The 15586-nt window shown below is 41.3% G+C and overlaps 1 protein-coding gene and 1 pseudogene across 1 annotated transcript; both read right to left on the minus strand.

Moving 5' to 3' along the window:
• Positions 1-4588: 4588 nt before the first annotated feature.
• On the minus strand, positions 4589-7711 carry LOC115577822 (uncharacterized). The gene is made up of 7 exons (XM_030410701.1): positions 7691-7711; positions 6524-6592; positions 6338-6420; positions 6148-6245; positions 5757-5983; positions 5051-5148; positions 4589-4928 (listed from the first exon to the last, which is right to left on the minus strand). The coding sequence occupies exons 1-7, from the start codon at positions 7709-7711 to the stop codon at positions 4859-4861; spliced, it is 666 nt and encodes a 221-aa protein (XP_030266561.1). The 3' UTR covers positions 4589-4858.
• A 507-nt stretch (positions 7712-8218) lies between these two features.
• LOC115577823 (zinc finger protein OZF-like) lies at positions 8219-10854 on the minus strand (annotated as a pseudogene).
• Positions 10855-15586: the final 4732 nt, after the last annotated feature.

Consider the following 15586-nt stretch of genomic DNA (forward strand, 5'->3'; position numbering starts at 1 on the left):
TCCTGAAGAACAGAAGTGAGGACAGTGTGACTGTACAGTCTTCTACATTCATCAGGGTTTAAAGACACAGTGAACATCTGCTGCTTTTCATCTGTTCTTCATGTGTTTCTGTGAAGAAAACATGGTCCTGCAGCTGAAACACACTGATGAAGTGAAGATGACACAGATCCACATTAAAGACATGACGTTGGACCGAGGTGACGATCAGATCAGAGGGAGGAAGGTTATCTTACCGTGCACGAGGATCACAGACACCACAAACATCTTCATCTTCCTGTCACAACTACAACAAGCACAAAGTCCTCTTTACTGAGCTTCACTTCAGAAACACATGGAGGACATCAGTTCACAGCCAGTCGTTCCTTTGCTGCACCTGACTGTCCACTGACACCAGGACTGAACTGAACTTAGACTGTGAGCTGTTTCCTGTAAATCAGCTGTTGGAACCTGAACAAACAGGTCCAACATGTTTGCGATACAGGCGTGTATGTGTGTTGTTTTTTTATGTGTGTGTGTGCGTGTGTGTGTGTGTGAGAGGCCTTCAGATGAAAATAAAACTGACTAATGGACAATCAATATCCCTTTTAATGTCAATACCGATTAATTCTGATGACTAGATGTGAATCGTCCTCTGACCAAAATAAAGTCCTTCATTCCCTGTTTAAATATCATTTAAGGTAAAGTTTACTGCACCATGTGTTCATATCTTAAGACTCTCTGAACTCAACAACTCACTAAACTGAGACATTTGTTAATGGAGTCTGGTGACTCAGACTGTTGTTGACCCGTCTGCTGTTGTCAGTTCAGAGTTGAGCTCCAGAGTTTGTTAAAGCAGCTCTCTGGAATGAAGTCAGACTGCCACAGATCACTTCTGAGGAAAGAGGAGGAGCTTCAGTTTCCTCATACTTGTCAGAGCTGTTGGTCCAGTTTGTGTGAGCATGAAGCAGCCTCAGACTGACGGACAGGAAGCTGAACCTTCAGTCCTGCTGATTCTCTGTACAAGAACCAAACGTCTTCATCAATCTGCAGAGTGCTGTGAAACTTCAGCTTGCTTGACTGTTTAGATGAAATGAAGAAGAATCAGAGACACCGATGACTTACATAGAGATAGTTTATAGAACATGATCATGGATGAGCAACACAACATCACGTCTGTGACGTGTTCCAGCAATCTGAATTTGGCACTTCCATGACAGTAAACCAGCCATATTATAATCCTTTAGCATTGAGCATGTCTCATCCTCCCTACGAGAAGGTGACTTAACCAACAGGAAGTGTTTTGATTAACAAATTATAAACAGCCAAAACTCAATGAGGAACTTGATTTTGCTGCTTTTTGCCAACACTGAGTTGCTCTGTGTGAATCTTCTGTGTAACTTTTGTCGATGTTGTCGCTAACATCTGCTGGAGCTTTTGTGAACTACACCCTCCGTAGATCACAAATCAGCATCAGGTGGAAGATTCCTGTTGGTGGGTCACAACTATAAAAGAGCTTTTTGTTCCATGAGATCTGTTTGACTCCCTGATGAAGACTTGATGACAAACACTTCAGAGATTTTAGTCTTCAGGGTTTAACATGCCCATGCTGTGACAATAAAGTTTTTTGATAGTTTAACAGAGTTTTCTTGTGAGTTTTGTGTCCACGTGTTATGAAGCACTCACAGTTTTTAATGTTTTTTATTCAGTTTGGACCAGAGTAGAAGAACCTGACGTCTCTGTGGTGCAATCGAACATGACACACCTTCAGTACCAAACTAATAAACAAGTGTCAATGGATCATTTGTGTGGACTTTGTCCCGTACAGTTGCTGCAGCAGGCCATATAACTGAAGACAGTGTGACTGTACAGTCTTCTACACTCATCAGGGTTTAAAGACACAGTGAACATCTGCTGCCTTTAATCTGTTCTTCATGTGTTTCTGTGAAGAAAACACACTGATGAAGTGAAGATGACACAGATCCACATTACAGACATGAGGATCAGATCAGAGGGAGGAAGGTTATCTTACCGTGCACGAGGATCACAAACACCACAAACATCTTCATCTTCCTGTCACAACTACAACAAGCACAAAGTCCTCTTTCCTGAGCTTCACTTCAGAAACACATGGAGGACATCAGTTCACAGCCAGTCGTCACTTTGAAGCTTCACTTTGAGCTGTTTCCAGTAAATCGCATGTTAGACGCTGCTTCCCTTTGGCGCTTCCTGTGAAGCCCACAGGAGACTTCCAGAAGCTTGACAGCTGTAGTTCACAGTGTCTCTCTCCTTGTCTCTCTGTTTAAGTTGTTTATTTTTGGATTTCTGAGTCGTTTATAGTCCCCCTGGTTTTGTACCATATTAAACTTTAGATTTTATACCGTATGCTGTTGAACAGCTCTTCTGTTACTGGGTAGTCTGTTGCTGCCTGGTTAGCTTTCCTCAACCTAGCCTCGCTTGCTGGTTTTGCCTTTCACCGCAGTAACACAGCCTTGATAAACAAGTGTCATGATGGCTGTGCTGACTGTGCTGCAGTTGTCTCAGGTGTCTCTATCAGAGAGACGTGTCTGTGAACTACAGCAACATAGACAGGTGTTTGAGAAGGTTTGACACGAGAGATGTAGCACTATGCAGGTCGCAGGTGACTAAAGAGTCTGCTAGTTATACAGTCAGTGCTGGTATGGACTCTACCGGCCTAGTTAATGTAGTCAGTCAGGGACGTAGTGCAGAAAACCAGACTGATAACTGAGTTTATAACACTGAGACTGTCACCTTCCCTCACCACTCTGTCACTGAATACTTAAGTATATTCAACACTTTTCGGATTATGTGTATGAATAAGAATTGTTTTTAATCAGATTGTTCATCAAATAAATGAATGTAAAAGAGCGGTGATTCAGCTCTGAGGCAGCATGTAATCTGTAAAGTAACTAGTAACTAAAACAGTGTTTTAAATAAATGTAGCGGAGTAAAAAGTACATATTTGAAGAAATGGAAATACTCATTCAAGTACAAATACCTCAGAAGTGTATTTAGTACAGTTCTGAAAATTAAACCTTAGCAGAGCTCATGTCGCCCTCTGGTGGTTGTTTATGAGAACATCAGTGATGAACTCTGATTGTTTGACAGGAATCTTTTAATATAAAGTGCTAAGTGCTTACATTCAGATGTTTATCAGAGTTTTAAAGTGAGTTTTTAGAGAATGATTTTCCTCGCTGGCTTCAGATGAACTGACGACCTGTTAGAAGCTCAAACAGATAAAATATCATAGAATAACAGAAAAAGGAAATTAATCCAATATTTGCTTTAAAGGGATATTCCGGTGTAACTTTAATCCATGTTTTAACACATCATGACACCGAGTGGGACCCCCCCTCGAGAGATAAAAGTTTGCAGAGCGCTAGCTCAAGTAGCTTTAGCATCCTCAGAAACGACCGCACGACAACAATACACTGCAGTAAATGGATCCAAATATAAACCGCCACCAAAAAGCCACAAATAATGCTCAGAACAGCACCAAACTTCAGCAACAGTACAAATAGGGTCTCAGCACATAGTCCGGGGCATCTTACCTTACCTACCTTCAGTGTTTTGTTTCTGTTGCAGCTTTATCTATCAGTTATGATTCCAGGAACAAGTCTAGTTATTTTAGGCAGAAACGCTCCGAATTTAATAAACAACAGCTGAAGTAAATTCTTTACAGTACAACTATAACAATGAGGCCTCAAACATTCCACTGCAGTCTGTGAGGTCCCGTGTGGATTTTCATGTGTGCGGTGAGGTTGCCTATGCGTTTGAAGCGCAGGCCGCACTCTGAGCACTGGTACGGCCTCTCCGTGGCGTGAATGATCATTTGTCTGTTCAGAGCTTCTTTAGATGACAGTCCCTTGCTGCACTTGGTGCAGGTGATCGTCACCTTGGTGTGTGTTCTCAGGTGAACCTTCAGCTCACCTATCGTGTAGAACGTTTTGCAGCAAACGTCACAGAGAAACGCTTTGTCTCGCTCTGAGTGAATTTTCTCGTGCAGTTTCAGTTTTACAGAAGTTCTACAATCTGGCGGCAGAAATGTTTTATCCCCACGTGCAACAACTTGTGTCAGGACAGCGCTCGGAAGTTGGCGATGGATTTCCCGCAAATATTGCAGCAGTAGAGCTTCTTACTGGTGTGACAGCTGCTGTGGATCCTCAGCTGCTGTTTGAAAGCAAAGGACTGATCACAGACGCCACATTTGTGCGGTTTCACGTCCACATGTTGCCACAGGTGATTTCTCAAACCAGACAAGCACGTGTATGTTTTATAGCATATTTCACATTTATACGGTCGCTCTCCGGTGTGTAGCGCAGCATGGCTACGTCGACTAGCAGCAGTGAGAAAAGACTTTCCACAGATGTCACAGCTGTGTGTCTTCAGGTGAGCTTGAAGATGACGTCTCAGCTCGTCTGCAGACTCTGAACGTTCTCCACACGCTCCACAAAGACTCTCCTGATCGTCCACGTGAGTCCAGGCGTGTTTGATCAACATGTTCTTTGATCTGTGCAGAGCATGGCAGACTTTACAGGACAGGACAGAACAGCGTCGCTGTTTTCAGTCAAGGCCCCTTCTGTTTCCGTCTCTTTGTTTTGTATCCTGGATGTTTGACTCGCCGCTTCCTCGTCGTCTTCGATGGTTTCGGTTCAGCTTGGTCCTCACTCAGCGCCTTGTCATTCTTGTCTGGCTCCCATTCATCATCTCCGTCGTCTTCTTCCCCCACCTCCACCTCCTCATCATCATCATCTCCATGTTCTCCTTCGCTCTCAGCAGCAGCGTGGGCAGAAGACGAGCCACTAGAGTCCTGTGATACTCCACATTGTTGCCCGTCTTCCTCCACCTTCACTTGTTGTTGTTATCTTGAGTTGCCAGACTGATGATCTGCTTTGTTGCTCTCCACTTTTTCAACAGGACTGTGGTCGGAACTGAAGGTAGAAAACAGACAGTGTCATTTATTTAACTCTTGTTACTGAAACACTGAGCTGAACGGAGCTTGCTGACGTCCAGCTCCTGAACACATCGTCCTCTCTGTCTGGTCTGGTCTCACCTCGCATGAGTTCTGTTATCATCTCGGCTTGTATTGGCGGTGTTCTCGTCTGTTGTCTCTGGAGGAAGAAGTTGTTCTGGGCTGGTTGTCTTTGCTCTCTGGAAGAAAAGACAACAGTTAAATTGCTACTCTCATGTTAATTTGTTGGTTGGTTGTTTTTTTGTTTTGTTGGTTGTTTTGTTGGTTGGTTGTTTTGTTGGTTAGTTGTTTTGTTGGTTGGTTGTTTTGTTGTTGGTTGGTTGTTTTGTTTGTTGTTTTATTTGGTTTGTTGTTTTGTTGGTTGGTTGTTTTGTAGTTGGTTGTTTTTTTGGTCGCTGGTTTATAATTACAGAAAAACTACAGAACAGACTTCCACCATACATGGGTGGAGGACGGGTCTCGGCCCAGAACAGACCAGATTAATTTTTAGTGTGGATCTTGAGAAAAGGGAACAGAACTTTTTCCCACTTCAACGTTGCAAGATTTGTGGATTTCTCAGGGACTAATGCACGCTGATGAAAAACCAAACATCAGGTGTTCAGGTGTCTGGTATCTACTGGTGAGTTCAGACTGTAGTTAAGCAGTTATGTGAGGTTTCAGATTCAGACTGAATCGGAACCATCATAGCTTGATACTGGATCAGGCTTGATGAATTAAAGGGGTCTGTTGGGTCTTGGCAGAGGTGTTCTGTCCAGGATGATATATCAATAATTGGATGTACCTTAACTCTGATATACAGCGCTGATCTTCTTTTCCCTGTGGATCTGATGGACCGCTGGATCTCCTCTGGTGTCAGTGTCTGTAGTTTCAGAGGCATCAGTCTCCTGTTGGAGTCGACTGTGAAGACGTCAAACCCTCCGGTCAGCTGAGGGAAGGTGGACCTCAGCAGGTCCAGGAAGTCGGACTCCTGCAGGCGCCGAGGACACGTCAGGTCCTTCACCGGACACATGAGCACTTACACAAGTTCATCAAAAAGCTGAAGGGAACACACATTCTAACCTCACTTCCAAATAATAAGGACATCGTTTGGTCTTTTTATTTTCCAACACGGGTCGGTGCCCTAAGAGATTCCTCCAGATATCCTGGCGGGTCATACCAGGGTTCTGTTGGACTCTTACCGCTTCTTTTGAGCACTTTGGAGTGGGAGTCCTTCAGGAGACTGACACGGAGGTTTAGCGGATCATTCCTACTGCACTTCATCTTCACAGACCGACCTCTGTAAGAAAGAAATCCAACAAAGGAGGACCATTAGAGTCGTTCTGTGTGACCCAAACCTCTCTGAGTGGTGACATCACATCGTATCTGAACCTTGCTTTTGGTGTCTGCTGATTCCGGTTCTTCGGGTTCTGATGGAGACTGGTGCTCTGTGCTGCTTCATCTCCACCCCACATCTGAGCGAAACAGAAACAAAAAGATTACATCTTGATTTTGCAACGACTAAGACCTCACTGCAAAAATCACCATCATTGTCAAAAGTTCTTGTACTGGACATACGTGTTGGTTGCTCTTCATCCTTGGGGAGTTCCTGTCCTCCAGCCTCCTCTTCCTCACACACAGGTTCCTCTGGATCAGAGATGAAGGTGTGAATGGTTCACAGTCAGCAGTTTTTGTGTTATCGTGTTGTTATTGGAAGATGTTCGATAAAGTTTTAAACAAGTTTGAAGCATCATGAAGCAGAAAATGTAAAAGTGGATTTAAAGACGTACTGGGCTCAGATTTGTGCTCTTCAGTTCTTCTAGACAGGAAACTCCTCATCTGGATCAGAACCAGAAACAAGACAGGAGGTTCAATTAAAACTAGATAATCACACCAGCATTCTGTTGAAATGAATATTACTTTAAGTGTTGATGATATTTTGTTCTATTAACATGACTGCAAAACAACTGAAGTTGGCTCAAAGTAACTCCAGTAAAGTAGTACAAAGATGTACTTAGTTACTTTTCACCTCTGTCCGAGGCTCAGAGTATCTGTCCTCGTCGCTGTGAAGTTTAAAAGTGATTGAATCAGATTCATAGAGTTCAGACTCAGCAGACAGCTGTTTGAGATGATCATGGTGTTAAATCAGCAGATTTTTGAATGGAGTTTGTTGCACAGCGTCAGTTACCCTAGTGAAAACGTTATTGGTTGTAACGTTACATTTTTGGAGTCTCCAACAAAGATGTAAAGTATTGATACAATAATGTGGTCATCACTTTTATGTTGTTTAACATGGAGCTCGTTTTAATGACTCTGTGTAAAAATCTCAGATAAGTCATCATGGTTTAACCCTTGTGCCTTCCTTAAAAAAACTTCCTCTAACCACCTTCGTGGCAAAAATGTACACGCACAAAATCTGCCATAAAATCCTCATACATCAATATTTTTTTCTGCTTTTTTTTTTGCTTGAATCCCTTAACCAACTTGTTCCCTGATCAAAATGATCAAATATTTAATAATTTTCAGGATTTTAACCCTTTAAATGCCAGTTTGATTATTTGAATTATCAATTATATTTTTTTTAAAAAACACAAAAAATGTATTATTTTCTATATAATAAGTAGTAGCCTTATGGGGCTTTGGTGGTGATTGGAGTCTTGGATATGTCAAAGATTACCAACAAAATTGATTTGATTGCATCAGTATTTTTTATGTAGTAACAAATACTCCCTCTAACAGACTTACCACGAGGATTTCCAAAGTCATGTTTCAATATTTAACTGATTCTGAGGATCAAAAGGTGACATCTCACCAGATTTCAGAGAGAGACTTCTTGAACAGTACTTGTGTTTCTGGATACAAAACTAATCTTATTATTTAACAAAATGGTCTCTGTAGGAATATTTTCTGTCAGACTCTGAGAATAACAACCTCAGCCTGTCACAGACAAAAAACACTTCTAGTGGACTGAAGTTTGACGGTCGGAGTTGCCCATAAGGATCATGTTGCAGTTGTGTCATGGCTGCCAGCTGAGGAGATCAACTGGACAGATCCAAAACATTCATGAAGTATACATCATTTGCATATCAAACATGTAAATATAGTTCCAGGTTAAAAAGATCCAGAATTCCCCTTAAACTTCACAAAAGCTCAGACAAGTAAACGCTCCTTACATAAAAACACTCTGTGCTGTGTCCGCTAACAAATCATTGAATAAACACCAGAAAGACATTCTGTTGTTTGTGAATTCTTTATTAGACAAACTGTCGACACAACACAGATGTCACGAATAGGATGCTCAACTGATCTGACAAAAGACACACAGAGTCCCTGAAACCTCTGCTGGAAAGACAGGATAGAAGAAGAGTTCAGAGGTCTGAGGACGGGATCGAATCGTCACAGTGTTTGTTGATTAAAGAAAGACAGATAAAGTTCATTCACAGGTGTCTTTCAGCTCAGAGGAATCTTCAGAATTACAAATGCTTGAACACAAGAAAGTCATTTGCTTGTTTGTGAATTTAATATGGGATGAACTGTCACCACAACAGGACCTCTGATTTACATCCAAACACAATTTCAACATGTTTAAATTGAACACATTCCGTTTCCTCAACAACACAAACACTAAACAAAACACAAAAATAACCATGAGAACATTTAACATTTGACTCACACAGTTTTGGTTGAACACTTTTGGAGTCTTGATTCAGACTTCCCGCTTTCAGTTTGGATCTAAAAATACTTTTTCAATACGCAGTAACTGGAAACATGTTTGCTTCTCGTGGAACAACAATATCCAACTTCCTACTGTGTCAGTATTCAGACAACATGTTCAACTCTACAGACAGATTTGTAATTATCTTGTAGGAAAGTGCTGAACTGTGTTGTTTTCACTGGTCTCATCACAGTCTTCAGTCTGAGTCTCTGGAGTCTTCAGTCCTGTCTTCAGACTCTGGTAAATGTCTATCTGGATCTGAGATTCTGGCTGGTTCTGGTTCTCCTCAGGCCTCCATCAGCTTCTGTTTCCATCTGTTCAGCTGAACCTCTAAGTTTGGTTGTGATGAAGCTGTGACGTGTTACAATGATCACACTTGTGTTTATTTAACGTGCCACGCCAAGTGAATATAGTATTTCTCTCCTGTGTGCACTGCAATGTGTCAGGTCATACTTCTCTTAAGTCTAAATTTATTATTTAATTATTTACCATATTCAGAGCAAAGAAATGTTTTTCTCTTCTGTGAATCCTGATGTGTGTGATAAGATGTTGCTGTCAGCTGAATCTTTTACCACATTCACCACAACTTTGTGATGTCTATCCTTTGTGAGTCCTGATGTGTGTGATAACATGTTGCTGTTGGGTAAATCTTTTACCACATTCACCACAACTAAATGGTTTCTCTCCTGTGTGAATCCTTGTGTGTCTGATAAGACTGTGCTTGCGGACAAAATTTTTACCACATTCAAGACAATTGAACGGTTTCTCTCCTGTGTGAATCTTTGTGTGTGTGATAAGATTTTGCTGTCGGGCAAATCTTTTACCACATTCACAACAACTGAACGGTTTCTCTCCTGTGTGAATCCGTGTGTGTGATAAGATCTTGCTTACGGATGAATCTTTTACCACATTCACCGCAACTGAACGGTTTCTCTCCTGTATGAATCCTTGTGTGTCTGATAAGATCTTGCTTTAGGATGAATCTTTTACCACATTCACCACAACTGAATGGTTTCTCTCCTGTGTGGATCTTTGTGTGTCTAGTAAGAACGTGCTGGTAGTTGAATCTTTTACCACATTCACAACAACTAAATGGTTTCTCTCCTGTATGAATCTTTGTGTGTGTGATAAGATTTTGCCGTTTGCTGAATCTTTTACCACATTCACCACAACTGAACGGTTTCTCTCCTGTGTGAATCTTTGTGTGTGTGATAAGATGTTGCTTTCGGGTGAATCTTTTACCACATTCACCACAACTGAACGGTTTCTCTCCTGTGTGAATCTTTGTGTGTGTGATAAGATTTTGCTGTTGGATGAATCTTTTACCACATTCGCAACAACTAAATGGTTTCTCTCCTGTCTTAATCCTGTTAAAACTCCTCAGTTTTGAGTTTTTGCTAGATCTTTCACCACAGTCAGAGGAAGTAAACTGTTCCTTGTCAGTACCACATCCTACACCACTTATAGGGACTTCAATGTTTTTCTGAGAGTTTAAACTTGACTGAGCTTCTTTGGTCTCACTCCAAACATCATCATTAACTTCAGCCTGAGGTTCAGGAGAGTCTTCAGTCTCAGGATCAGGAGAGTCTTCAGTCTCAGGATCAGGAGAGTCTTCAGTCTCAGGTTCAGGAGAATCTTCACTCTCAGGTTCAGGAGAGTCTTCAGGCTGAGGTTCAGTAGAGTCTTCAGTCTCAGGTTCAGGAGAGTCTTCAGGCTGAGGTTCAGTAGAGCCTTCAGTCTCAGGTTCAGCAGAGCCTTCAGTCTCAGGTTCAGCAGAGTCTTCAGTCTCAGGTTCAGGAGACTCTTTAGCCTCAGGTTCAGTAGAGTCTTCAGCCTCAGGTTCAGTAGAGTCTTCAGCCTCAGGTTCAGAAGAGTCTTCAGCCTCAGGTTCAGTAGAGCCTTCAGTCTCAGGTTCAGGAGAGTCTTCAGTCTCAGGTTCAGGAGAGTCTTCAGGCTGAGGTTCAGTAGAGTCTTCAGCCTGAGGTTCAGGAGAGCCTTCAGCCTCAGGTTCAGGAGAGTCTTCAGCCTGAGGTTCAGGAGAGTCTTCAGCCTCAGGTTCAGGAGAGTCTATAGCTTGAGGTTCAGGAGAGTCTCCTGTCCTGTCTTCGGTCCCTGATTGTAAATGTCTATCTGGAACTGAGTTCCTGCCTGGTTCTGGTCCACAACAGTCCTGTCTGTCAGCTTCTGTTTCCATCTGTTCAGTTTGTCTTTGATGAAGCTGTGAGGACTGAGGTTTCTCTTCATCATCATCTTCATTCTTCACAGGAACAAGAGTGAATGTGAAGTCAGTGATATCAGCTTCCTCCTGATTAGTCCACAGTTCCTCCTGTTCATCTTTAATGTGTGGGGGCTCTGGATCCTGCTGGTCCAGACTGGAGCTCCACTCCTGCTGCTCGGGAGAAACCTTTTTCTGACCAAACAACAGCTGCTGGACATCTGCAGGACACAGGAGACAAAAAGACAAATGTTAGGCCGACAGAAAAACGTTCAAATCAGGATGATATTTAGCCAAATACTGGAGCGGACAGGTAACCCCACATTGTTCCACTGAACATCATGAGAAATGACAAATATTGATGAATTCAAACAGTGTGAAAGTGTAATACTGTGTTGGAAATGTACATCTGAAAATTCTACATTTGTCTCTGTAAATAAAAAGAAATCAACAACAATTAAATCACAAGTTAAATGTTGATTCAAAATGAGCCCTCCTCCTCTCTCCTATAGGTGTCTTTCTGCACCTACATGTTGACGCTTCATGCTCCTTGATAACCTCCAATTTAAAATTTCTTGAGGCCACAATAAAGATTTCATGCTGCATTCAGACAAGGCGCAAAGAAAATATTTGCGCTGCATTACTCGCGCTTGTTAGACTGCAGGGTTGTTAACTCTAAATTGTGTCTATTCACAAAGCGTGAATAGAAACAACCGTGAACATGTGGCACCCAGCCAGAGTCTGCAGCTTCCAGCGCTACCTGAAGCTAACAGGTGCCCAGTTGTCAGCTGCATAGCATCTGTCCATCTGTCTCTAACATGTGTGTTAAAAACAATAGATCTGTCTTGCCACTGTTGAAGAAATCATTCAAGTCCTATTGAGCAGTTTTCTGCAGTGATGTGTTTTATTCAAAGAATACCAGTAAACTGATGGATTGACGGGCACAGAGCGGATCTGAGCCGCTGAGTGGAACCAGAGCAACTGAAACAGTCACATTTTATACAGTAAGAACAAAGAACAAGGAAGGGCAGATTCAAACAAAAGGTAAACAAAAGGCAAAGGGAGGGCGTCTGCTCTTTGGAGAGTGTGAACTAGGGATGGGCATTCGATTAAATTGTCTTGATCGATCGTCGGGAGAATTAACGATCGATTTTCGATTAATCATTAATATTTTTATATTAAAATTCACTATTTGTAGGCTATATTCAAAAGCCGCTAGCCGCTGATATTACCCGATATAGATACAGTGCAAATCCGTCATTTATGGCCAACTGGAGTGTGTGTGTAAAGCAGGCAACGGAAATCCAGTTCACTCTGGTGGGACTGTTGGCAGCAAAGCGTGCAATAACGCGGTCTTCAAGTCCCCATTGCTCTACAGCTTCATTTATTTTCTCAGCGAGGTTGTCAGCCGTATGCCGGCCTGGAAGGCTTTCTGTGAGCAGGACCGCTGAGTTCATTTGCCAGTCATCGCTGATGTAGCGGCAGGTGATGGTGATGTAGCTCTCAGCTGTTAAAGCGGTCCAGCAGTCTGTGGTAAGAGCAACTTTTACAGCTCCTCCGTGTCCATGCTAACACCGAGTTTATGCTAGTTTGAGACTGAGAGCAGGATGCACCACCACTAACCAGTGTCGGATACGCGTCGTTCAAGTGGTACATCATTTTGAGTCGTGGACGAGTTGTACTTACACACAGCTTCGCAGTGTTGGCAGTGAACTAAGTCATTTTTTAAAATCAAAATGGTCCCACGACACACTTCGCCGTGAACTTTTCATGATTAACCTTACTTTTGAAATACACGGAAACTCCTGTGGCATTTTTTTCAAACATTGCCCCATGTGATATGTTGGATTGCTGCCACATAGCGACATTCATTGCATTCCTCAAGACTCACACTACGCAATAGAACCTGCATTAGTTTTATCGATAAAAAAATAACGTCATCGATTAAATTCTTAATGATCGATTAATCAATCGAGAGCTGCAAGAGCAAGAGGAGAATGGGCCTATCTTAAATATGACAGACTCATTGTACAGCCCAGGAGAGAAAAGCAAAATAATTAGTGGTAGTAATATGTCACCCAAGGTTTTTGTAAACCATGTATCCACCTGTTTTAAATAATTTATGGCTAAACAAGCCCAGTGTTCCTATGATGAAAGGGGAAATAACTCAAATTATGCCCTGGCTAATGTCCTAACTAATCATGATCTTAATTTACAGCAGCTTCAAAATGATGATAAGGTCTACAATGATTTATTTAATCCTGATTTATTTTTGCCTTTAAATAATGTATCCATAAATGCTGATTTGTATGATACAGCTCATTGCTCATCTTCTTGTGATTATTTCTCAGAAAAACATTTTAATTCTTTTATTTCAACCTACAGAGAATCCAACATCTTTTCTACTCTACATCTGAATATAAGAAGTCTCCCTAAAAATTATGACAATTTCTATCATTATCTTTCATCATTAAATCACGTCTTCTCAATTATTGCATTAACTGAAACATGGCTCACAGAGGATATTAACTCCCTATTTGAAATTGCTGGCTATTCAGCCACACACAGATGTAGAGGAAGTAGAGGTGGTGGAGTTTCTCTATATGTTCATAAGGGTCTTGATTTTAAACAAAGAACTGATCTTGAAGTGAAGTTTCAAGACTGCAACAGTGAAGCTGTTTTTCTAGAGGTTCAAACTGTTGTCCTGAAAGAGAAAAAAAAAGTGATTATAGGTTGTATATATCGTCCTCCAAATACCAACATCAACGAAAAAACTTTGCTTTAAGAATCATTGTGAATTTGTTTGTAAAAAGGTTTCAAAATCTTTAGGCATTATAAAAAGGTAAAACAACATTTGAAAAAAAGTACACTTCTAACCTTGTATTACAGTTTAATCTATTCTCATATCTCATACTGCAATAATTTGGGCCAGCACCTACTCTTCTTATTTACAAGCAATTCATAGATGTCAGAAATCCTTTGTAAGAATTGCCACCAACTCTTCTTATCTAGCCCCAACAAAACCACTATTTAAACAATTACAACTTTTTACAATTTATGAGGTGAACAAGTACCAAACAGGGGTTCTTATGTATAAAGTAATCTGCCTTCCTGCATCTCTACTTATTTTTTTTCCAAGCTATTTTGAGTTTAACTCACATTATCATACACATTCTACAAGAAGAAAGAATGATTTACATATTCCTTTCTATAGGACCTCTGTTGCTAAATTCTCATTTGTCTATCAAGGTGCAGTGCTGTGGAATGATATAAAAAAATTTCTAGAATCTAGTTAGACCTAGTCACATCTTTGCATCATTGGGTTTTAATTGAAATGAATCTGCAATTTTATGGATATTTTCTGTTTGTTGTGTATTGTGTTTTTCTTTGTTTTTCTTTTTTCTTTTTCTTTTCTTTTTCTATTGATTGATTTGTTTTAGTGATTTTGTATTGAGGGGGAGGATTTTATATAAGCCCTTTGGGTTTTTTTTCCTCTCCTGCACAATTATTTGTTTTTGTATTATTAAACAGAATTCTTGTTTTATCATTGTGCATATAAATAAAAAAAAATAATAATAAAAAAAATCGTCGATTAATCATGCCCATCCCTAGTATGAACAGAAGGGTGGGGGGAAGGTGTGGGGGCACATTTAACATAGTGATCAAGGTCCAGACGTCCTGAGACCAACTGGTATTACACAAATGTGTATCTGCAGGGTGCCGGAGACAGACAGGAATCACCATTTAGGTCTGGAGGCCAAAGGGCTCTTTCCAGCCGTCATGTCAAATGTGTGTTTTCTTCCTCATTGTCTTTGGACAAAATGTTTATTTACAGTGTTTTGGGATCTTTATTGTAAATGTTAAAGAGAACAGTTCTCATTGTTTAGGTGCTCATGCAGTGAGAATCAGATGACACAGTCATACATAATATTACCACTATATGATCACATGTTTGTGTTTGACTTAAGAATATAGAAAAAGATTATAATTATATGGAAATGTATTCTATATCAGTGTTTATAGCGGGCCGCCAGGCCAAGGAGACCTGCCGCCAGGCCAAAAAAAAAATAAAAAATCAATATGCCAAAAATAAGCCACCTATCAATTCATTTATAAATCAATAATCATTTACATTAGGAGCGCCTCTGTGCAGCGCAACGCGAGTCAACCTGCATCGTTGCCTAGTAACGATGCGAGTACCGCTGCTGGCGCGGGCACATATTCTGGGATGTTTAAGGTTTCGCCACCGAAGAAAAGAAAAAATATCGCGGATGACAGACAACTTAATATAAAGAAATTCTTCTGCCAGACTCCGGAGCCAAGGAAAATAGATGAAGGGAGAGTAACAGAGGCAACTCCAGAAAAAATGACAGGTGCAGGTGAGACGGAAGTAAGGGGACAGATTGCAGTGGAGAGGGGAGCTGCTCGAGGACCGTTACTGCCCCTGACACCGTCCGACTGCCGGCCCCCGTTCGACGGTGGCGCTGGTCAAACTGCCGACCCCCACCCGGACAGACTGGTAACGTTGACCCAGCAAAAAAAAAATTACAGCTAAACACAGAACATCTGGCTGGGATCCCAAATGGCTTAATAACCATAACTACAGCCCTTGGTTTAACTTGTACCACACTCCCCATGGTTGTTTAGCTTATATTTTTGTTCTGATTGAGGAGCTTCTCTCTCTCTCTCTCTCTTTTTGGGGGGTAAGCAA

This window comes from Sparus aurata, unplaced genomic scaffold, assembly GCF_900880675.1.
Source record: "Sparus aurata unplaced genomic scaffold, fSpaAur1.1, whole genome shotgun sequence".
In the NCBI taxonomy this organism is placed as follows: domain Eukaryota; kingdom Metazoa; phylum Chordata; class Actinopteri; order Spariformes; family Sparidae; genus Sparus; species Sparus aurata.

Coding starts and splice junctions, on each gene's coding strand:
- LOC115577822 (XM_030410701.1), bottom strand. CDS start 7,711: ATGACTTTGGAAATCCTCGTG. Junction 5,984..6,147: donor CAAAGTGCTCAAAAGAAGCG/GTAAGAGTCCAA, acceptor AACTTGTGTAAG/TGCTCATGTGTCCGGTGAAG. Junction 4,929..5,050: donor GATAACAGAACTCATGCGAG/GTGAGACCAGAC, acceptor TTCTACCTTCAG/TTCCGACCACAGTCCTGTTG.